At 37.2% G+C, this 25108-nt stretch overlaps 1 protein-coding gene across 1 annotated transcript in view; it reads left to right on the top strand.

Moving 5' to 3' along the window:
* The window catches only part of col13a1 (collagen, type XIII, alpha 1), a 58907-nt gene extending 38750 nt beyond the window's left edge, over positions 1 to 20157 (top strand). Inside the window, exons 22-41 of the mRNA XM_061040516.1 lie at positions 516 to 602; positions 730 to 756; positions 874 to 909; positions 1033 to 1089; positions 1180 to 1203; positions 1292 to 1336; positions 1628 to 1672; positions 1834 to 1968; positions 3284 to 3355; positions 3547 to 3588; positions 3717 to 3767; positions 4849 to 4875; positions 5010 to 5096; positions 6405 to 6440; positions 7771 to 7824; positions 7930 to 7983; positions 8856 to 8891; positions 15137 to 15223; positions 18302 to 18340; positions 18468 to 20157. Coding sequence (XP_060896499.1) covers positions 516 to 602; positions 730 to 756; positions 874 to 909; positions 1033 to 1089; positions 1180 to 1203; positions 1292 to 1336; positions 1628 to 1672; positions 1834 to 1968; positions 3284 to 3355; positions 3547 to 3588; positions 3717 to 3767; positions 4849 to 4875; positions 5010 to 5096; positions 6405 to 6440; positions 7771 to 7824; positions 7930 to 7983; positions 8856 to 8891; positions 15137 to 15223; positions 18302 to 18340; positions 18468 to 18470 — 1044 coding nt within the window. The 3' untranslated portion in view covers positions 18471 to 20157. The remainder of the gene's footprint in view (positions 1 to 515; positions 603 to 729; positions 757 to 873; positions 910 to 1032; positions 1090 to 1179; positions 1204 to 1291; positions 1337 to 1627; positions 1673 to 1833; positions 1969 to 3283; positions 3356 to 3546; positions 3589 to 3716; positions 3768 to 4848; positions 4876 to 5009; positions 5097 to 6404; positions 6441 to 7770; positions 7825 to 7929; positions 7984 to 8855; positions 8892 to 15136; positions 15224 to 18301; positions 18341 to 18467) is intronic.
* Positions 20158 to 25108: the final 4951 nt, after the last annotated feature.

Raw genomic sequence — 25108 nt, 5'->3', positions numbered from 1 at the left:
GAACCAACATACAACATTTCAGAACCTTAAGATCTCTTCTACCCCCTTAGAATTTGTTTGAAGGCATGCTATCATACTGACATTACATGTGTAAGTCTGTGGATGGCTGAACAAAAGTCATGGATATATAAATCTGACAGAAGCCAGTCTTCAACTTTGAAAATAGTCTCCCTTCATGTAATTATCATACCAAATCATGTTACCTAATTATTTACACAGGATACATGTTGACAACTGAGCAAACTTAAATATCTGATGAAAACTTTGATATGTTGCATTTAAATAGTAGCAAGTGGACTATGGGTAATTATTATATTATTCCTATTTAAATAATAATGGCAAAAAATATACTGAAAGGGAATTACAAAACACATTTTCCCAGTGGAGTATTAATTTACAGTATTATATTGGACATCATCAATCTATCTCTGTTTCAGTCAAATCCATTTGTTATTTTTCTTTTCTGCTGCAAGATATAGTCAGTTCACCTAAGACTTGATCCTCTTTGTATGCAGGGTGACAAGGGAGAGCCAAGCCTTACAGCCCAGGGAATAAAAGGAGAACCAGGCTCACCAGGACTGCCAGGCCTCATGGGACACAAGGTAAAGGGAAATAGTTCAATGAATGGATATATATCTGCATATGAGGCAATGCCTGCAACAAGATTATGGAGTAACTTTAACCACTGCTAGAGTTCAAAGCAATAAAAGTATGATATTCCTCTCATAGGGGGACAAAGGCGGCCAGGGAGACAAGGTAAGAAAGACATAATTTTGAAAGAATGCAAAATTGGACAACTTAATCATCATTATACTTACACAAGTTTAGAATGTTTGTTGGGAAACTAAACATTATACCTTCATCTACCTATAGGGGGAAGTAGGCCCTGAAGGTGCAGCTGGACCAAGAGTAAGTCATAACTTGCAGGCTCATACCAACATTTTGCAACTTTTGACACATGTAGCACAAATGACCAATTTATAATCACTTTCCTAATGATGAAGGTAACTAATGTATTTGTTCTCCTTGTAGGGTCCTCCAGGCCCAACTGGGGAACCAGGGAAGGCTGAAATCCAAAACAATGAAAATGTATGTTTTGTAATTGAGTGGAATTTTTGCATGTAGAAAAAGTGAATATTATAATAAATTGTACAACTAACATTTTATATTCCTCCACAGGATATCCGGAACATACCCATGATGGTAAGTACTTTCCAGGCATGAGCCATGACATGAGCAAACACGGTTATACTTCAATTCTTTTAAATTATGTGATCCATTCTCCTCTTAGGGCCCCCCTGGATTACCGGGACCTCCTGGTATCACTGGTACCAAGGTAGGACAGATTTTAAAACAATTTTCATGACACACTAGTCTTCAAAAGTTAATGGCAATTTTTACACTCAGAAAATAAATAGTTCATGTTATGTGTGTCCGATAGCCACATTAAGTTGACAGGAGCCCTTTGAACAAAAAAAAAAGACAGCTGGACTCCTTGTCCCTCCTGGCTTAACTTGACACAGTTTTGAAATTACTATTGTCTTGAATTCAGATGTATTCAGAATTATTCTCTGTATGAGAATACAACTAAAATGATATAGGTTTTAAAAACTTGGTGTGTCTTCAGGGTGAAGTTGGATTACCAGGGCCCCCGGGACTGGACGGAGAAAAGGTGACAATAATTTATCAGTACTCTGCATTACTAACCAAGCAGTTTTAATGTCACATGTATTGTGATAGCATTCCATTAATTGTGACAGCAAATGGTATGTAGAGATGAGCTTTGATATTCCCTGCCCCTAAGTGAGTTGACACTGACCTCTTATAATTCAGGGACCCAGGGGGAAGCCTGGAGAGCAGGGCCCCGCAGGCCCAGCCGGTCCTGAAGGTCCCAGAGGGGAGGGTGGTGTCATGGGCTTTCCTGGACCCAAGGGAGACAAAGGAGACATGGGTCAATCTGGATCACCTGTAAGTAACTGTTTCAAATAGAAACTACACCACATCACATCAATGTCTAGGGTTCTCTGACCTAAACCAGAGTTCCTCATCTGTAATTACCCCTGAGGGAAGACCTTGGTTATTCCAGCTGCCCTCTTATTATCTAATTAGAGACTCGCTAGATAGGAGGAGGCCAAGGAATGACACTGGGTTAAACTATTAATTCCCTATGGTGTGGATCCCAAATGTGTCCCAATTTTAAGGTCTATGCTATTTGTAGCCCAGTTTTTCTTTGAGAGCCTTTGGTACATACTGTGCCCTGTGTGTGTTTGTGATAGTAAGCTTTAAGCTATTAGAAAATGAATGTATTTTTTTATGCTACTTGGAAATCTTAGTATGGTTGTTTGTTGTTGAGATAGTATGGGCAGCATGGTTGTTGTAGAAAAAACTTGTCACGGTTTCAGGGGTGGGCAGTTATCTGTCTTCAATGGTTGTATATGTTTTAAAATAAGGAATGGGGAAAACAGTATTTCTACATACTTGCACTATATGTTTAATACTTGAACTTAATGTTCTTCAATAACAGTGTTGGATGCTAGTTTTTCTGTTTAAGAACTAATCCCATATGGTCTCATCACATTGCCTACATTTATTGGCTTTTTTATGGCTTACTCAAGTTAAGCAAAAGAGAGTAAAGGTTTATACATAACAATTTATTTTAAAAAACATGCCATTTTTTTATCATTCAAAATATTACTAAAAGGGAATCATGCTAGATAATTTTGCAAACTTATCACTTATTGACCACAGTGTATGCTGGACTAAGGCAGCTGCTTTAAAGCTGGTTAAAGCCTCAGTCTTGGACACTGTTGGTGTATTTTTTTCTTCCAAATTTTGACTTTAGACCCAAAACCCAGCTATCCTTAAAAGTAAATCATTAAACAGGTGCAGTGGGCATGATGGGGCAATATGGGATGAGCCATTTGAAAGAGAGTATGAGAAAGTAAGCATCCAACAGATTTATATGGGACATTTAATCAATTTTAGAACCCATGTGGTGCAAGTAAAGATGAAGGCATTTGCTTTGCATAGACTTCTTCAACAGCACCTACATTTACTTACCTAGTTTTCCCGTTAAAAAATAGAACGTAGAAAAGAGCTATGTAGCCCCTTGTTCTAATTGGTTTTAAGTTCAGAATATGAATATCAACACTCCATAAAACAAGACTCTGCCAATATAATTTTCCTTGAGTTAAATGAAGATTAGCGCATCAAATTGGAATTGGCAAAACATTTTAACTATCTGCCGTTATTGTGATGTGTATCTCCCTTCCTTGTTCTGTAGGGTTTAGATGGCCCTACTGGTGAAAAGGGGGCTAACGGGGCCCCTGGCCCTATTGGATTACCGGGTGCAATGGTACGCAATGGTGCCCCTCAGGTTGCTTCTCTCTGACCTGGCAAAAGGGGGACACTGTAATGCATTTTGTATTGAAACCTGTGTGAACGTTTTGTGAAAAAAAGTGTTGTGTTGAGTTAATTTTACCTTCACTTTATAATTTTTTGATGAGGAAATATATACCGTGAACTATGTGTCCATCTATGTCACAGGGTCTTAAAGGTGCACATGGAGAAGGAGGAAGGTCAGAAATGGTGAGGCTCAAATATTTAACCCACAAATCAGTTCATTGCACTTTTTGGTGAATTAAAGCACAACATGTTTCACAAGCAACCATTTTGAACGGAAACCCATTGCCTTTTTTCTGTGTGTTCGTATTTAGATCTATGGTCCTCCAGGGCCTCAGGGACCTCCAGGACCAGTTGGCCCAGCAGTAAGTTAATATGCCAATGAACAACTCAATTTCAGGACTAGGTTAGACTTAACAGCGTTTTCAGGTAATTTCACTAATTAGGCCTTGGTTCAGAGTGATGTATGTATGGCGGATGTATGCTGAGACATACATGACATCCTGACACTTAGCAAACTAATAAAAATATAATATAATGCTTTAAGTATCACATAAAAGAGCTGAGAGTTTAAAGAACCCCAAATTGCCCCAGAGTGGCATAGCCAGCAGTGTGTCAATGCCTATGATTGGGATAAGATAATACTGATGGGTACTTCACATAGCAGCCTCTGCCATCAGTGTGGGAATGTGGTGTGACTAGGTGAATTTGACATGTACAGTAAAAGCAACTTTAAGTGGTCTAGAAGACTGGAAAAGTGCTTTACAAGTCCAAGTCCATTTACCATTTAAATAATCTATCCATGGAAGTATGATTTTTAAATGATCCTTTAACTTTTCAAAGTCAACTGCCTGTTTGCCCCCCTTAATTCCTTCTCCAGGTTAAATAAAAAAATGTTTTTCTTTGCTGTATTTGTTAATGAGAAAATAGAAGCTGATTTTGGTCCACTGGATTTACAACACCCAGTCTTCTCTTTCTTTCAGTATTTATTGATTGCTCAAACATCTGATGTGGTCAAGCTTATTTCATTATCCAACATTTTTAAATTGCCCCAACTATTTTGTTAATTGTGAGACATACATCATTCAACATGTAATGTATTCTATCGTCTGCATAAGGGGAATTTGGTATTCTAGTTTACCAATATTTGTTAGCCCTTATACCAAAGACCCCAAAACATTTTTATAAAAGGGTTCACAACACTCTATTGTCTTTATATTTATTTGGTATTAAATGTAATTAAGTAGGCCTACACGAAAAACAGTACATTATAAATAATAAGCTGTTCATTAACTGGAGCCCCACAAAAAAAGGTTACTCACACATGGCAAACTTGTATTTATTGTACTTACTGTATCTCTTGATACACTGGTTGTTATTACTGGAAGATATGTAGAATCAGGATAGATTGTGATAGTAATGTCCCAATTTTTTTGATTCATCTAGGGATCTCAAGGACCTTCAGGGCCAAAGGTAAGTTATTATAGTATAAATATTATCCAACTGCTCCTGATTTTATCAAGTCTACCCGCTTATTCATTGTCCAATCATTGCCGTCTTATACATGAGATTGTAAGAATGTAATTCTATTCCAATATGTCTTTCAGGGGGAACCAGGCATAGGTATCAGAGGAGAAAAGGGAGCGACAGGTCTGAAGGGCGACAAAGGAGATAGAGGCCATCTTGGACTTCCTGTAAGTACACATAACATCATGTCTGTTCAGAAATTATCAAGCCAAAATGTTGCTATGTATTAATATCAAAGCTTCAAAACATATTGTTTAGCATCATAATATTTGTGCCGAAAACTGATACTGCTTTAACTCTAGTTTAGACATTTGTTACTGACTTATGTATTATGTCTCAGGTGTTATTATATCATCATAATCAGTTTCTCAGTTTCCATCAATGTGTTTTTGTTTGTTTGTTTGTTTGTTCACACACAATAAAAAATCATTTATCGAAGTCCCTCTGGTGGTTAACCTTGACCTCCTTGACCATATATTCACAAATTTTCTCTTGGGCTTTAAAACCCTATCAAAGAACCAATCTTTGAATCATAAGGTGGACTCAATGGAACCACTCAAAAGAGTCAAATTTAGAGCCATCGGAAATTGCATGGTAACTTCATTGTTAATGTCAAACTATGGATAATTTTAAATCTTTGTTGTATTGTTGAATAATATTAAAATAATTCATGATGTGCAAGACTGAGCAAATACCTTTAAAATTTTAACCACTAAGAGTACGGAATACAAGAAAGCATCATCCTTTTGACAGCAGAAAGCCATATCAAATTATTTGCTTATGGCATACTTTTGTAGTTAATTTGCAATGCCTGTGATTGGAGGAACTATAAATTCCATTTGAAATAGCCTGAAGTTCTTTGGGATCACCGATTTAAGAAAATTTTAAGTCAAATGACAACACTGAAGATCACCCATATTAAGCAACTATGCACTTAGAGCATCGAGAAAAAAACAACTGAAGATATTTTTCATACTGTTTTGTACAGTGGCCAATGAGGTGGCAAAATTCTGCAACAGGTCTACATTACTTACTCAGATAAAGAAATTGGAAGATGGACAATGGCATACACTTCTGGAAAGTATAAAAATCTGCATTGTGTTACCCTCCACTATTGCAGCTGTTTCAGTTTGAAAAGTATGGCTACATCAACATATACATACTATTGTATAAAAGCAATGAGGGTTAAAACAATCAGGTTGTTGGGGTTATAAATGACCATCTTGATGACAAAGAATTGATGTCACTTCTATAACTAGTAAAATTTACTGGTTAAAAATTACTCACAAATCACTTTCACTTACTTTAACTCTCCCTCCGCCACTTCCATCACCCGTCATCATCTGAATATGTTTTTTTATGTCACTTGAGTCACAGCTTCACTCACTCCCCCCACCCCCTCCACCCCTCCCCCACCTTCATCCCACCATCTCCCCCATCATCTCTGCTCTCTAACTATGTACAACGCTATACAGGGGGCTCATGGGTTAGACGGCAGACCGGGTCCTGTGGTGAGTGGTGCAAGTCCTGTTCCAGGCCCATCAGCCTTCTCCTCCTCTTCCTCCTCTTCCTCTTTCTCCTCCACCCCCCTGCTACACCTTGCTTGATGTCTGCAATGTCTGCTTGTCTTGTCTGCTTGCCTTTCTGCTTCCCATGCTTGTCCTGTCTCTTCTTTTTTCTTCCTGAAGTAGCTTTGTGATGACAGGATGGTTCAAGTCAGGGTTCTGGGTTTGCACTGGTTTGAAGATACTACTTTCAATGCGTACATGGCAACTCTGCACAGTATTTATCACCAATTAAGCCTCAAGGGTTAAAAAAAATAAAACTGATGTAGCAACCAGAACTCTTAAAGAAGTAATTTAAGTGGCCAGAACAAGGTGTATCTAAAGTGTGAGATCCAAACTAAGCAGCCTATTCCATTGCGGACCAATGACACATCAACTCAGATCTATACATTGCCTGTTAGGCCTGGTGGACTTATTGGCCAGTGTTAGCTCATTGCATACACACAGGTATAAGCATCACCGTACATTTAAAGTGTTCAAATCCAAGATGTGTTAATTGTGGTATAATTCAGTAATAAAATCACAGAGTTTTTTTTAACAAAGTTTAAGCACCATAAAAATGAGTTACCTTGTGGTAAGCCATAAGCAAAATTGGGTTAGTAAACCCAAGAAAAATTAAGCTTCCACAGTTACATTACTTGAGGCTTCATTTTTTTTATTCCTAATATCTGTTCAAATTATCCTAACTGGAATCACTAGTGCAATGTTGCCCAGTGCTCCTTTGAAATGTTTTGTCTTGTATTTGAAACCGTAACAGCGTCAATTCTGAGTCCTCTTCCTGCTTCAACCGTTTCCTGCCTCTCGATCCTCACGTATCTGCAGCAGGCTGCAAAGTAGCCTTTGCTAGGAACTTTTTAAAAGTAGCATGCAGAGGTGCCCGTGCTGCATGCTGACATGTCATACAGTGCATTTGCACATCTGTATTCCATACAGCATAATACATACTGGCTATGCCTGAGATGCAAGATCATCCTATCAAATTCTGACTGCTTATTGGACAGAAATCTGAGGCTGTTGACATTTTATTCATTTTCCCTCCTTTGTAACGGTTTTGACAGTACTTCAACAAGCTTGGTGTGTGTTAAGAAAGACCATTGTCTATTAAGACCTAAAAAAGGGTCAGTGATACATGACTTATTATTATAATTATGACATAATTTAATTTCCACCAGAAAGCTTGTTGATTTGCTGATTTGAAGGTATTTGATAATGATTGTTTCTGTAGTACTATTCTCTGTATCAGCTAACAGGTATTGATTTTCTTTATTTTGTAAAGGGTCTAATAGGACCAGCAGGTGTTGCGGGGCCAGCAGGACCAAAGGGAGAGAGAGTAAGTATGGTTGTGTTTGTGTCCTCAATTTGTAGTGAAAAAAATGTAAGTTTAGTTTTACATATTCGTTTAGAGAATATAACCCTTACTGTCTTTCTACAACAGGCTGAAAAGGGAGATGCAGGACTACCAGGACCAACTGGGCCTCAAGGCATCCCAGTAAGTCCTTAATTCCAATTTGAATATTCTTTACTGTACATCAGGGATCATCTGTTACTTGATTGAAACCTGTAAGATGACAGACTAAAGACAAATACCTATATGGTCTTAGTTAAGACTTAAGGTTGGCCAGTTCAGTGTTATGTAATTGACTTTTGTGTGAGTCAAATGTGAGCTGAATGATGCATTCATGAACAGTTAAAAGATGTCTGAACATGTCAGCTCTGTTCTGTTTCACTGAAGTGACACCAAAATGATATATGTATCTAACACTTTTAAACACATCGCTGGTCTTTCTATACATTTCTATAACCATATCATTATATTTATTTTGTCTTGACAAAGATTAGTTTAACTGTTTGATGACAATACGAAGTAATATTATTTCTGCAACAAAGTAAGACGCTGTATTTTTGTCACAGTAAAATTGTCTGTTTGAACATGGCTCAGAATGCGTACAATAAAACAAGCGAAAATATTGGTTCTCATTCACCAATATGTTTTTAAGGAATAATGAAGAATATGCAACTTTTTGACCCAGTAGATGTCGCCCTTGAACACCAGCATGAAACCAAAACAACTTGAGCTGTATTGTTGTGTCCAGTCCATGTAAACACGGTGTAGATACAGCTCTGAAAGCTTGGAAAGCATCACAGACAGCGGGAAAAATTGCATATTCTTCCTTTAAGTTGTTCTTTATTATTATAGAATTATTTTAAGAAGACTCTCCATCAGATTCACCATTGTGTTAAGAAAAAGTGTGTTCTTAAGAATGGTTGGGGAATGAGGCCTAATTTTTTCCAAAAAGGATCTGATTTAATCTCACTGGGTCAAAGGTGCATATCTAATAATTACACTTGTATCTTTTGCAGGGTTTAGTAGGACCACAAGGATTCAAAGGGAATCGGGTAAGAAATTACATCTTACGTTTTGCAAATTATAAAGGGCAGAACGAAGGACTAGGATATGGCTAAAGGAAAAAATATGAAAATTAATTGATAAATGACACATTGATAAGGTCACTTCATTAGTCTTAATTAAAATCATGAACTGATCTTTACTCTTAAAGTCCATATTTAACAAATAACAACAGGTCTGGCTGCTGTTTGCAACCACAACATTATTGAACCTCAGGGATTGTTAGTATATATCACCTGCCTTGTAAGGCCATAAAAGGTCACCTGCGCAGAGTTACATCTACTTCAAAGACTCCCTCGAGGAGGAGATAAGACATAAAGAGCTGAATATCAATACATCAGCTGTTCTCTTTGATATCAGACTTGAAAGAAGGCCAGATGAGTCACATAGTTTGCTTTGGTTAGTTTTTAATGATCCAGAAAAATTTAAATCAAATTGTCTTGTGCTTTCTAAGCAAATGTTTTTGTTTTACTGCAGCTCTGATTAGAAAACCTAGGGTCATAAATGCAAGTCAAATAAACTTTGAAGGAAAGCGAAAAATAATAAGATGTTAATGCTGATAAGTGCAGATACCTTTGTTTGTATCTTGTTTTATTGTCTTTTATCTGAAATCTGATTTTTTAAGACTATAAACTAAGAGATGTCTAATTTATGTTTGTTAAAACAGAAATGCTTCATATTTCATGAAATAGATATAGACAATTTACAGAACATTACATCATCTTTCAGCTCACATAACTTTCCTGTTTGGGCTTGCTGTCTCTGCTATCATTGCTCTTATTCACACAGGCCATTTTCCTCTAATGTCCTGCTCAGGTTGGAAGGCTCAAAGAATCTGATAATCCTGATAATCTTCAACTTCTCGATTGATCTGCAACTGAAGGGACAATGGATAGCAAACATTCACAGAGATATATGGCAATATACAGTATTTGAAGCTGAACATATTTTCAATGGTAGGGGCACATAATAAATGTGTCCCTACCTTGCCTACAAATCTCCCAATTATAAGAAAAGTCCATCCTCTCCATCTTTTGCCTGCTCCACTTTCAGAAAATGTGTGCTAAAACGGGTTGTTTGGAGAGTTTCCCTTTGTGACATCACAAAGTGCAGTAACTCCTCCCACAGCTAGATGGTTGTTTTGCCCTCTGAGACAGACTTCTCAACCGTAAACAATATGGCATGGTAGGAGAAAGCCCAAGCCACATCCCCTTCCAGAGGGGCGTGGTCGAACACAGCTCACTTGTATTTAAAGCTACAGACACAGAAACAGCCTGTTCTGAGCAGGGCTGAAATAGAGGGGTTTATAGGCATGTTTAATTAGGATCAGAGTGGATTTGAGAAACAATAATTACATTTTTTTTAGCAAGAAACTTCAAAGACATGTTTTGGGGAGCTCTGAGACTTCTTTAAACCTGTTTAATTGGAGTATAATATGTGACCTTTTAAAACTATTAGCTTATAACAGACATCAGCTAACATGAGTAGTCAGCCACTTGCTGGATGGTATCACTATTAGCGAGGAAATTGTTGAAAAGTATTGCTTATATTTGACAGAGCTTTGCAACACAATAGGAAATGTATTCCTACCTTAAGCAATGGTCACTAGGGATATTGCTTCTTAGAGAACACAGTAGTAGCTAGAAATGTTAAGAATGGCTGTTGTCTAGCTGTGGGTTATGGATTATCACATTTGTTGTTCTTTGTCTGTTGTCCCTCCAGATGTTAATGATCAAAAGTCTGTTCAGTTGATAATTTATTAAGAAATATTAACTTGAACACAATAGGTGAGTTCACTTAATTACAAATTTACAATTTGTAATAGTACAGTATTTTAATATAAAATACAATTTGAGCTACCAACCTGTGACATAATGTGAAGTCAAAAATGGCTGCTGTATGAATATGGCAAAAAGCGTCAGCTACTGTACAGCAAAAGTATGAGCTTGTGTTCATTGGAAGGTATTGAATAAATCACTGTGCACTACCTTCCCAGCATCAAACAGCAGACCCACAAAGTTAGTAACTAGCTAGAAAAATCATAAAGAATTAAGACGCTAATTAGCCAGATACTCTTTCCAATCCTGACTCCTGCTGTAGCATATCTCTGTGCTTCTTCTTATTTTATAAGCTCTAAAAAATAAAATTGGCCATGTATTAAGAGGCCTTGAATATCAAAACAGCACTACAAAATGTTTTAAACTATTTCATCTTAGGTTAAAGTCTTTCAGAGAATCTGTTTGAAATGTACAAATACCCTTCCTCTAAGAGAATGTTTCCCTCCCATTAACATGTGCCTCTTTTAATATTTCCATTCCCATCTTTTAAGTCTTCACATTTCATAAGCTCTCTCAGCACTTTCAACTGGTGTCAAGATAAAACAAGCTATTTTAAAATGGACATCTCCAAAATTCTAAATCATAAACCTCAGTCAGTTGAAGGTGCTGAAGACAAAGCTATGGGATAGTGTTGGTGTTTTTTTACTCTTTGTCCTTTGTTCCTTTGTTTCCGCAGGTCTTCCTATCCCCTTTTACCTCCCTCCACCTTGCTCTGTGGCCTGTGGCTCTTTTTATTGCCGGGGTTGCCCTCTCTCCCTCTCACAAACTTTGGCCTCCTGCTTCTCCTCTTCCTCCTGCATTCTAATGTAGTCCTTGGTTAATCTTCCTCCTCTTACACCTCCTTTCTAATTCACCTTATTCCCCTCCTACTACTTTAATATTTAACAGAACCTCTTCCTTGCCAGCCTTTATGCACTCCCTCCAATCACTGACCCCCTTATTCATACCTTTCTTTTCAAGCAGTGCACACCCATCCCAGTCAAAATGTATGCTACAATTTGCTTTTAGTCATGTCGTCATCATTAGATCCCCCAAAATGTCAGAGCTGGACATTCTAACATGTAAGCAGTGCCTTTACAAAATGTGCTTATGATTCATTTGTCCTTATTTGCTCTGTTCTGCAAGCTAAAAAACAAAGCCAATGCACTAAGGATTATAGTTACACCAGTGGCACAACAACACTTCTATAGTAATATTAGGACAGCTTAAAGAAACCTTTCTTGGCTATAGTAGTAGCTGCATTAACCAATGCTTTGTCTGATTTTGCCTGTGCTGTGAGCAGCACTCACAGAGGGGCTTTGAGTGTGTGCGCCAAATGCATTCAACCATTTTAGACAGAAGAAACCTGAAGAAAATAAATAAAACATGAATACAGTTTAGCAGTGATGCTTGGGCAGTAATGGGAGAGCACTTCAGTCATGCAGATTCCTGTATATGTCATGTTGTAAATATTGCTTATAGTCTTTTATTTTGATGAGAAGCGTTCTGTTGTTGTGATTCTACAATTCACTTTGCAGACGCTTTTATCCAAAGCCACGTGCATCAGAGAGAGTGATAAAGCTATGATCAAGATTTATGGTAATCTGCAACAGCTAATATATTAAGTGTGGTGCACTGATTTAGCATTGCACTCATTTAACATTATGGCTCTCATGGTAGACTTTTAAAAGCAAAATGGATTGATGCTACATTAGATCTTATCTCTTTACTTAGTTCTTTACTGTCAAAACCTGGTGCCTACATGCAACAACCAACAATGCAACCCAATTACTGCCAGTTTGAACCATAGACTGTATAAAAGAAATGGACAACTCAACTGGTTAGCCAATGTAGGGGTGTATACTATTCCTAGTGGCCAGCAGGATTTATTTTCGACAAAGATAATTTCATATAAATAAGATGACAAAATGACCCTTCATCTGACTTGATATGTCACCCTTGCAACATTTTCCATCTAAATTGCTAGTTTTTAGCATTATTTCTTAAAACATTAGGTTCAATTTGGAACCCATGCTCTACTTTAAAGCTAATTTATGCTTCATTTACATATGGAGATATATAAGAACGTTTTAAACAATATAAACATCACTTCTTATTTAATCCCACACATCATTTATGTTGGGATGGTCGTTAAAATATTCATCCAATAAAGGGTGAGGGCTTGCACAGACCTCCAATTCTCCTTTGCTGCCGTTCAACTGACATTCAGTTCCCGTCCGATCTCTGCCCAGCTGTTCTGTTGTAGTTAACTTTCCCTGTTCCTGGGCGAGGTAACAGCATATGTTTACAGTTCCTAACCAATTCTCACAATTTTTCGTCCATTACTGTATGCACATCAAACATAGTTGAGTCTTTAGAGTGAAATAGCCTATTCACAGTTTAGAGTCTGTGAATTTTTATTTTTATTACTAGCTTTTTTTTTTTGCATCAATCCTAAAGTTATGAATCATTATAAGCATGGTCACTTCCACTTCCATGGAAATATTACTGCAGCTGGTTGTAATGAGAAGACCAGTTGTTTTTAGTTATCCGTTTGGGGTTGTTCAACCGCCCCTCTCACACCAAAGATTTTTGCAAGGGAATGGCAAGTTGTCTTTAGTCTTAGAGATAAACTACTGACGTAACTCATTCTGTGAGAAACATGGATTAACTAGCTCATTTTGACAACTACTATATTTGCCACAGGCATATAATGTTAAGCATTGATAACTTAGTAATGCCAACCCATAGCTCCCCTCCAGCTCCTCTAGTCCAAATATGTTATCGTTTGGCGTTAAAAAGAGAAAAGCAGCATCCTAGGGTTGGTGCTAAATGCAAGGCTTCTTATACGCATTTCAGAAACCAATGGGTGTTGTCACTTGCTATGTCTGTTAGTTTTATAGTCAATAAGATATAGGCATAATAAACCATATCTTCCATGTCGTCAAAATATGGTCTCTTCTAGTTCCAAATAACAAAGACATTCACAAACTGTTGTTATCTTGAAGGGCCAGTGTAGACAGGTCTGATCAAACCCTGCCCGACAACCAAGATTATTTTATTTGTCAATCTTGAACCTTCAGCCTCAAATGACACTGACTCCAGTGAGACCAGGGCAGACCTGGTCAGTGTCATTTGGAGCCAGAAAAGTTTCAATATAACTTCTCCTAAAGGCCCTGACACACCAAGCAGACAGCAAAGAACCAGCAGCACACGACGACTTGTGTCTTGGCCAAAAAGTTTCACTAGAACCAACCAACCACCACGTACGTTCTGCGCATGTGTGAGGCAAGCGGCGGTAGTCTGTAATCGTCATTCCAAAAAGGGGAAACCGGAAAAGGACGAGGAAGAACGCGGATGAATAAACCTTTGTTGTGATAGAAGGAGACAATTTTCTCACCGCTGTTGCTCAACACTCGTATATAGGTAATTCTAATCGAGGATAATGTCTGATAAAAATTTGAAAGTGGTGCTTCCATATTTCTTCTTGTGCACTGGCTCTCCTGTTTCGCATAACTGAACAGCCAATCAGAGAGGTTCCTACCCCCGACCGCAACGGCTCACACCAATTCAACATGTGGAATCGGCAAAAAAAAGGCCAACTGAGGCCAATGGGTAGCGACGGAGCCGGACACACCGTAAAAACTAGGGCAACGACCGCTCACAGACAGACCGACGGTCTGCTTGGTGTGTCAGGGCCTTTAGACTTGTAAACAGACTTTGATGTCTTAAACAATTCCTATCCAAATTTGTCTTTTTCATTTGCTTGTAAATTGACCATTCAGCATAATTTGACACAACCATTTCTGTTGATCAAAACTGCAAAAATTAAAGTTGCCGATTCAGGTCAAGGTTTTCTGAGGTTTAGGCACAATAAAGTTCCTTGGTCCAGGTTAGGAAACTTCATCCTCTTGGTAACAGGAACTTTGGGAACAATTAAGGAACAACCATTATCTAGGATAAGAATTCAAACCACCATTAACTCGAGTAAAACATGAAAATATCAAGTCTCACCAGTCAAACCTTATCTTCTCTTAGGATTCAAATATTTCCTTCCACAATGCCCAGTAGGACTTATATTTGTAATTATGGGCAAACAATAGAGTATCATGGCCATGTGTTAATGCTCCACCACCCAATATGTGCACTTGCTTTAGTCTCTCCTCCCTAACCCCCTCTACTTACCTTCCTTTTCCACTTAATTTACAAATGTGCAAAATAGTTTTTCTTGTGAAAATAGCAAAAGGCCAACCAAACACATAAGCAGGCCTTGATAAAAAATAATGTATTTCTTATTCTGTCTTAACTACTTTTATGTCAATCTCACTTGTGAAATCTACAACAAACAAAGATTTGCTTCTTGTGTGGCTTAATAAGGAGGACTAAAGTTTGTCTTTTTAATACGCTGTTGTTTGCAGGGAGAGAGGGGCAAGAAAGGAAACAGGGGGGCCAAAGGGGATAAGGGAGACCAAGGAGCACCTGGATTAGATGCCCCCTGTCCGTTGGTATGTCAGTAGTACAATGTGTAACCAAGAGGCAAAAGGAAGGAGCACTATTGAATGATACTACAACATGTATTAAACGATAACCAGCTTCCTTTCGCCTCTGGTAATAAGTGGTTCTAATCAACCTCAGGAAGGATTTGGTCCAAGTGTCCACAGCAGCCTGTCAGATATGGGATCATGTATGATAGAATGGACAAGATTCCAAACTGTATCCATTAAACCATCCCATGCCTGCAAAGGAAATGTCCTAGCTTACAGTTGAAAACAGGTTAATCAGGTGAAAAATTACTTGGACTACAGACCAACTCTTCCTGAGGAACTTTTTTTTTTCAGGAGTCAGGCTGACAGGAACCAGACACCAACTGCTGAAGAGTTTTAAAATAAACCAAAGTATTTTGTCAACTAGAATCCTATGCAGGCCAAATATTTTAAATATCCAAGCCCTTTGAGATTTCAGGATGTTCTTACGCCAGATAAGTAAGGGCCTTGCTGGATATCTCTGCACCAATGGCTCCTTTTGAGCCAAAGGAGCCATTCCCCAACCTTGCCTCTTGCTCAGGATTGTGCGTAATTGGCCCAAGCCTGATCTAATACTTTTAGATCCAGAAATGTGGAGTGGCAGAACTCTAAATCCAACCCTTGTCCCATAGAGATCCAGCCTCCAATCTGCAATCAAAGAAACAATTACCATTCTTCATCTAGAAGCTTTGTTTGCCTTAAAAACTCAACTCAGTGAGCCTAGTTCCTGTCAGTCCCAGGTTGCCTGCATGTGTAGGAAACCTGTATCCAGTTGCACAGTGGAAAGCGGTGGAGATCCTCCTGCTGTGGAGAAGTGGAGGACAAGTACCGGGCGGCTACACACAAGCTGCAAAACTGGTTTTTAAATGGTTGATTTCACAAACAGGGTTTCCGAGGCTTTAAAGGGGAGAAAGGTGAACCAGGTTTGCCAGGCCTGGATGGGCTGGATGCCCCTTGCCCTGTGGTATGGTGCTCTCTCTTTCCCTTCATTTTCCCAGCATGCCTCTAGCTATTCTTAACCTAAACCCTGATTATGGGCAACCTTAAAACATTAACAAAAACATGTTATGATGGGACAACTATCCCTGTACATGTTTGCATGGAAGGTTAAATCTAATTATATAGCAGATGACTCACCTATTAATAGATTTCCTTTCCTTATTGATCATCCTTAGAAGTAACATGAACAAGCTTTTTACTTTGAAAAGTTATCACTGTTTAACTTTGGAACCAATCATTAAAACTACTACAACTTCCTTTGCTAACTTTGCATGCAGATCTTTAATTCAGACATAAATCACAATTGTATAAAATAAAAAATCTTGAATTGTTATGTCACTAAGAGTACTAGAGTCTGTCTTAATTCACCCTTGTTTTCTAAACTGTCTTGCATGGAGCACCACTGTATTTACATCTTCAAAGGCATCAGAATACCACATGGGTTGAAAGGCAATTGAGATGCTTTTTATTTAGTCAAAGCTGGTCCTGATAAAAGCATGGAAAGCATCATTGCAGCACGATTCATTTTTATAGCTTATACTTCACATGGTTTCTGCTTTTGCTTCCACTGTCTTCTGTCTGCTCTGACAATGGGTTCAAGGTATTAAATATAGACACTTCTCAGAAGTTGATACTAAATAGAATCTCCATGTGCTATAATTTGTCACTGCTGTGGATTGTTATATAAAGCAGATGTGTCATTGCATCCCAAAAAGGACAACTAGAAGCAAACTAATGCTTTTTTCGTAATTTCCTGAACACTAGTTCCAATCTGTTTTTGGTCCAACCTACATTTAGTTCAGAGGGACTCTCCAAATCAATAACAAAAACTGAGATGTAGTCTGGCATTTAGGTGGTTAGATTCAGCATTGGAACCTACTGTACCTTGCCAACTACATCATGGTTCATGGATCTGGTTTTTTAATGTTGGTGAAAGTGATTGATGAAGAATCTGTTTTTATTGATTGATTTCATCTTTACAGCTAATGCTATATCTTTGAATCTTAGCACATCAATGTGTCTGTAAATTCAAGCGTGAAAACTTGGTAAGACTGCTGAAATAAAAATAAATCTTGTTGGAAAATATGTTGTTGACCATTGTTACTCAGTAGCAATAGGTAACGTCCATTGATTTATTATTCTTCCCACAGTCTGCCTTTTCCTAGCAACGACAATAGCTTCATTGTTTTCTAGATTAAGCATAGTGACTTAATGTTAAGAAATGTATGCATATAAAGGCTGCTTATCTTGGTAAGCATGGTCTCATTTGAAGCTATCAATTTTTTGTTGCTAATGAGTAGCAGAGTTATCAGGAATCAACTGGTTCTGGAAGTGAATTTAACCACTGCAGAGGTTTCCTTCTAAATCTTTTATGCACTTATACAAAAGTGGATGGTTCCTTTCTGGATAATTCAATAATCAGGCTTTGGTCTCATCAATTTATTTTGCAAATGGCGATCAATACCCAGTTCTCATGGTTGTGGTAATGGGGAAGAGGTCAGTCATTAGCTCCTTTATAGTTGAAGAACATTTAGAGCTCTTGTCATTGCAATAGATTACCAAAGGCAAGGACTGATAAATGTGCTGGTTTTTCACATTCTGAATTGTCAGTCTTATCCATTAGCAGGGTTTACTACACAGTGTACATTCTGGCAACAAAAGCCTTAATGAAACGTAAAGTAAATGTATTTTTTCACAACTTCAATTTCTTTAGATTTAAACTTAAGAAAACGAGAGCTGGGATGAAATGTTGACATTTTAAAGATGTTCAACATTTTTAACAATAATACATCGATATAAAATCGAGTATTGAAAAAAAAAAGTACTTATTGATTGCAATGCATGTACAGAATTGAAGTAGGACTTTTACTTCCAGAAACCAGATTGGTCGAACTCTTACCATGATACTAGATACTAGTCAAGAAAATCTATTTGCCCGATATAAACTGTCTTTGTTAATTGCTTTGTATACCTACATGTCGCCAACTGGCATGATACGTTTTCTTGTACCACCTCAGCACTCAGTTTTTTTCACTAACTATCTTGTTCTACTTTGTGCAGGGAGACGACGGCTTACCTGTACCAGGATGTTGGAATAAAGTAAGTCAAAGGGTTTGATACTGTGTTGTTTTTGTTCCCATCACTGTTAGCAACTTACATATTGAATGCTAACTTCACCATGAATTTGGTTTGAACTAACATTTAATATTTTGCTTTCTCCTTGCAGTGACGATAACTATGGAATGGCTTGTGTGATTGTACATAGGATATTTATTTTTTTACTTTACTGGTTATATGTGGAAAAATAAAATGAAAAACTCTCAAAAAGAAATGGCAAAATGTTTGTACAGATTGTTTATTTTAATACATATGATAGTGTTTATGTATTGGATTGTTATATCTATGCATTGTCTTAATATGATCGATAAGTCAAAGTTATAATGTGGCTACATATGCATGATATTTGTGCATAATGTGAACTGGATGATGCTTATTAACTTATTGTATTATGTTGTTGTGTTCTCTTGTAATAGACCATGCTGCACTGAGTTGTGGGGCTGGAAAGATGATGTGTTAACATTTGAAATGTCTTAGTTGAACTCTTCTCTTGGAGATACAGTGTTGAAGATAAACATTGGCAAGCACTGCACTACGCTAATTTCAATTATACTAATTATACAGTGACAGAAAGCTATTTAGAGTAACCATTTTTGTTTTTCAGGCCATGTGGTCATATAGTACTGACAAACCGTTAGCCTTAAAGATCAGACAAATGGCGGAGAAGATTATGAGATTTTTATTTTTCATATTATAACATCAGAAATGATGTTCTGATCAGTATTAATCTAAATTGGAAAAAATACCCAAACTGCTATGGAAATCAGATTAAGATACACTTTGCATGATATGTTATGCCCCCAAGAGGAGGAACTCTCAGGGGATGTGCAATGATCAGGAAAACACAGATCTTTATTGTTTCATCTAACGTGTTGTGCGGCTCAAGCTAATTGAAGTAGGGTTGATTGGAATGGCTATTCAAGCTTCAGGTCTCTTTCATTTTCCACGAGGAATCAATTATTCCTGAAAACCCAACACTTGTCCTGGAGGAGGGCGTCAGCCAAGATCTCTTAATCATTTGAAGCTTTAAAGTTTAAGCACGACAGATCCTGAAAACCAAATGTTTAGTTGTACGGCAGGAAAGCAACGGCACTATGTTTTAGCTTCTTGTATGTTGTAGCTTCTGGTTTCAGTTCATTGTAAATAGTGTTGCCACATTTTACTGACAGCTACTTCTTGCTTAATGGCTGTCAGGCTCTGTGTATTAACTGTAGTGTTTAAGATTGTTTGTTTGTCTGTCCTCTATTCTTTGGCACAGTATACTGCCCATGTTGTTGTATGGAAATATTGCTGCTCCCCCTTAAGGCATGCTGCTGCAATCCTCACATTATCTCATCCATTAATGAAGACAAATGTTACCTGCTTGGAGAGTGGAGACCTTTTTATAATCAAGAACTATAGAACATTTTATCCAAAAGCATTTTTCTATGGAGCTCATTAAGCTAACCTCATTAACTCTACCGAGTGCCTCAGTGTTGAAGAAATGGACCGACTGGTTGGAGTGGAGCTTGGTCCATTACCTGCTGCTGCTCTTTGACTAAGCTTTGTTTGTGTTATGCTCTGCCTGGATTTGATGTTGCCATGAGAGATTGTTGTTGGATTCATTTCAGCAATAAAATATCCTTTGTGTCCTGTTGCTGCACAGTACCTCACATTAACTCATTACTTAGACACTAGCAGGCCTTTGTTTTGCTGTCATACTGATCATACTTACTTGTGTGCAAATATGTTCTGAAATGTTCTAATTGTTGATTGTGTTCAAAGTGACAATCATTATTAAATAAACATCTCTGACTGGGTTTGGGTTTTGTTCTTAAAACTACAGTTTGTGTAGATGTTAGTCCTGCAAACCAGGTTTAACTGAGGCTTAACCTCATAGAGTTCAGCTTAAGGACAGACAGCAAGTTAAAGTATTTTATTGTGGAGTTTGTTACATTTTTCATTATCAAAATAATCTAACTGTGAAATTACTTTTAACATATTCTCAGGTCATTTTGGACTCTTTGTCACAGCAGATATTTTGGATTGTTAACAGAGGTTCTAACATTTATCAGTCAATCACAAAATATTTGTATTTATGCAGTGCCAAAAAAAAGCATGTATCTGATAGTACAGTGGAGTATTGAGAGAGAGAGTGGGAAATGATATGTGGGGAAGGAGCTACAAGTCGGACTTAAACCCGGGAAGACCTCATGGAGGACTATAGTCTCCATTAATGGGGCACAACCTTAACTGCTTGGCCATATGCGCCCCGTCGTGTGGTTTGTTTTAAGTACAAATCTTTGGGATTATTCTAAAAGGGAAACGGAACTAATTCACATTTCCAGGTAAGGCAGTGTGAGTTAGCCGACAGAAACCTGAGCAGGACCCTAAAGCCAGAACCCCTTTATGATCACCAATAGCCATCTATGAAAGCAGATAACTGAAATAGCCAATTCACATCCTGAAGAAGTGCACTTAGATGTTTAATACACTTGAGTACTGGGAGATGTGAAAAATGTAGCCCTGCATTAATCATAAATTATACACTCAACCTAAGCTACAGAACTGAACTTAAGTCCAAAAAAATAAATAACTGATGTGTCCTTACATCATTTTTTTTAAAGGTATTTAGTAAATGATGTACTCATTCTTCAAAAAATGGCAAATGGACTAATATTGCTACATCGAACAGAAGCCAAATAAACCAATTTAGTTTGTTCAGTTATATTGGTTTGCTAATTCTCTAGAATGCTAACCTTATTTGATTCCAATATGAGTTTGTGTGTGCATCACAGCATGGACTGAATAACAACATCTTTTTGTGTGAGCTTTTTAATGGCTACGAAGTTTATATGTCTGAGGACCAAAACTTGATTCTAATGAGTGGATGCAGTCTTTTGGTTTTAAGGGTTAGGTCAAAGCTTAATTGTTTGAAACCTTCATTCTGTCTTGTGTCAAGTTTTGGAAAAGTCTCTGACACAATAAATGTTCACCTGTGTAAAGGCTAATGCAGTTTAACCCTCTTAGTGATGGCCAAAATGCCAGACTTTAGCCTTAAATATGACAGGCCCAGAATCCAATTCTTGGCTATTATTTTTTCATGTTTCTAAAGTAATTTCACTCTATTCACATATGTTTTAAGGGACAACATCCTTTCCAACTGGCTAAGAAGTAGGGCTACCAGAAGCTGTCTCCATGAAGCCACAGAAAGGAAACTTGAAGACATTTGGATATATCTTTGAGTTTTTATCTTTACCTGGAGTTGGCATTTCAACATTTTTCCAGGAGGCTGGACACAGGGCCAGTAATGTCAGCAGCGGTGAGCACATTCACTTCAATAAGACTGGAAAGTAGAGACACTGCACCATCCTTCGGTTGGTCATTTAAGGCTCTCAGGATGGGACAACCATGCCTGTACCTGCCTTTTGACTGCATACAGTTTTATCTATTTAACTCCTTGTCAAATTGGGGAAAGGGTGGCATGGACACTGTAGCATATGCTATTTGTTGTGTTTGATGTGACATCGATACTGTAACTGTGATTAAGATTTCAGAGCAGCTCACAGAGCAGATATAGATGCCATGTGTTTCCATGAAAAAAACAAAAACAAAGGGATACCCTCTTGATGATTCCTTCTTGATATTAACTCACTCACTGCCATTTCAAAAATCCCTTTACCTGCAGCTATGACATTTGTATTTAATGATTGTGCTGTACTTTAAACCTAGCATCACACATCATGCCTGGTTTCATGTATCGTATGATATTGTATGATATTGCTTTTTTTGTATTGAGGTGTTAACAGACCGATTCAATGCTGTAATTGTAATTATTATGTAATATAAGACAAGGGATTGTATGTATAAAAGTACTCGATCTTTGTAAATAGATTGCTTTGATGAAACATGAATTTACATGCGGAATAGGCACCGAATTTCTCAAAGGGCAGTTTTCATGTGCATTGACGCTTGCATCATATTGACTATTGTTTCTTGACACGTTTTCAAATTTCAAAACACTTTTGGCCTCTTTTCTCTATCACTTTTCAAGGCTTTACTTTGTCACATTTGAATGCAACAGATATAAAATCTCTATAGCATGCAACATGATCTATTGCGTGAAAAGTATTTCTATTTTCTGACCTACTCAATGTCAACAGATATTTTTCAATAAGTCACAAATTTGTCATTCAAAAGAAATGCCCTTTGTCGTGTTTTAAAGACACAAGAAGCCTGTCCTGTTTCATTGAAAAATCAGATTGCATTCCTTAAGTCATTTTGACAGCTGCCTTGCAAACAGACCGGGGTCAAAATGGTGTTTGATTTGTATTTATTCTTTATTTTTTCAGTGTTTGTGAACAGTTGTTTGAAATAGAAAAATAAATCTATGAAGTTTCATTGTCTCAACAGACACAGAAACTATGTATTGTGTAAACTGTACTTGTTAGTTTTTTAATTTCAGACAAAAAGAGTTTAAATGGATTCAGCCTGAAAACTGAACAATTCAAACACTGATTTAGTATCAATATCACTCTAATCTTGTTCAATACAGAAAAATATCTCATGTTAGCAAAATTACACCAACTCAAAGAGCTTGAAGACTGCAGAATCATAATACACAGGCAGAAAGACAAATCACAACCAAGATCCTTTTCTCTATCTGGTTGTGTTTTGTGTATACATTTGTGGTAAGTTGATGTAATTGGGTGTTCCATATTTGATTTGATTTCTGTATTTGTCTGTAAACTTCTGGGTTATCTAAAGTTCCAGTGCCCTGAGCTCTTTCAGATATCAAACAAATAGGGACTATAACAAGGATTCCCAATTTAGAAAATCTGATATGTTTAAAAAGTTAAGTAAAAATTGGTCATTTAATGCTTACAATTTTTCAAATTGAAGGATTAATTTATTTCAAAGATAATCTCCCTGAGATTTTCACAGAATTGAACATGTTACATCTAGATGTTTCTACGTAGCTTCGGCTTTACATTTCTATTTTGCACATACGTTAAACTAGCACAGTTTTATAAAGACAGAAAGTTGTTCATTTATTTAATTTACTTTCAGCCTAAAGGGGTGAAAAGGTGTACTCTCTATGTTATACACTGAAAACTGGGCAGACGTGGAAAAAAATACATTGTGCATGATTTTAAGGTTAGAGAATATTTGTTTTTATGTTTTAATATTTGAATATAACTTTTGATCATTATGTATGTGAACTCATAAAGGCATTATTTGACTTATTTTACATGAACTGTATGCATTAACTCTTTGTATCAAAGTTGTAACTGTGTAACATGTGGTTGGTTTGACAGTTTATAATGGCAGCCTGTGAAATGTGTAATATACTTTATTTCATTAGCTTTGGGGGAAAGCCATAATGCAATCAAACAATTTTCAAAAAGTTTCATCAATTAGGACAAAATAAGCCTGATAAGCCAACCTCCTTTTTGTCCCACTTGAAGAAATCCGTTTGATATCAAGCTTTTGTTTTCTAGTTTCTAGTTGGATGAGTTACGAGTTTAGAATCTTGCCAACCAATCATTACAATAATTTTCAATAAATCTAGAAGTCCTTGTAGCGGATCCTAGAAACTGCATCTGGCTCATCCACATTTGTCAGTATATGTCTGGCTATTTTTACTGTAACATGCTAGCTGATCACACAGCTTCTTGTTGGCATCTCATATTAGACGTGAAAACATCTTCTGTAGCTTAAAACAGCTAAATCAACTGAAAGTGTCTGGCTGAATTTGAAAGTGACCTGTGACAAAATGACCGTTGGTGTCTTGTTGTCCTTTCACAGTCTCATCCCAGTTTTTTTTAAATTGTGCTCAGGTTGAAGCAATAGCACCCATACTGTCAGAATGGAAATTGTTTTAATGGAAGATTTGAATTGCAGCAAAAAAAAAATCTGAAAATTACATCTAATGATGTTCCTTGTCTGTGTGATACAAAAGAACAAAGTAGGCTTGACTTAAGCTACAAAGCCATCAGCAGTAGTTTACTCTGGAGTCTAGGGCAGGCATTCCCAACCTTTGGTTCCTAACCCCAAATGGGGTTACTTGGAATTGAAATGGGGTCCCCTGAAATTTCTAATTATTGATCAAAATGAAATATATTGGAGCATCCTGCCTTGCATTGGATGATTGCATTCTCCATCAAAACTCCCAACTTTCATTGTTTAATATTCTAGCACAGCATCGTTGTTCTGCAATTTTGTATGTTTAACTCGAAAAAATGAAAGAAGAGTAGAATTTAGTCAAAAATGTGCAGCCAGTTGCAGGCTGGTATGTTCAGTCTACATCTACTTAGTCAGATGGCTGAGATTTCTAGACCTCACTTCAGCACTGCAAAAAAGTAGAACACCATCAAACTAATAATCACAATAAACCTGTTTTATTTGATCAAAATAGATATGATGATGTATAATTAGTATGATTTGTTTGGTTTGAAATTCTGTACTTGTTAGATAAGAACAAGATCTGGATAGGACGGCATTATACAGAATTTGCATGTTATTGTTCACCCTTATGAAGCACTATTTACATTTGTTTTTATCTTTTTTCCCCTCTATTGGTGATGTTACATAAGATGCATTTGATGTTTTCTCTCGACATTCAATCGAAATCTGTCAGCTGAGTGACATTTTCTGATTTCTGTGCTACCACAGCATTGAATCGAGACATGTAAGTTTGTTTTCCAAGATTCAGTGTGACTTCCATCCACAGGCGAGGTATTCACTGCAATCCACATGTGAGTATCTGTG

The sequence above is a fragment of the Labrus mixtus genome, chromosome 6, assembly GCF_963584025.1.
Source record: "Labrus mixtus chromosome 6, fLabMix1.1, whole genome shotgun sequence".
Classification (NCBI taxonomy): domain Eukaryota; kingdom Metazoa; phylum Chordata; class Actinopteri; order Labriformes; family Labridae; genus Labrus; species Labrus mixtus.
Note: the sequence above shows the minus strand (reverse complement) of the source record. Positions and strands in the feature narration are given on the sequence as shown.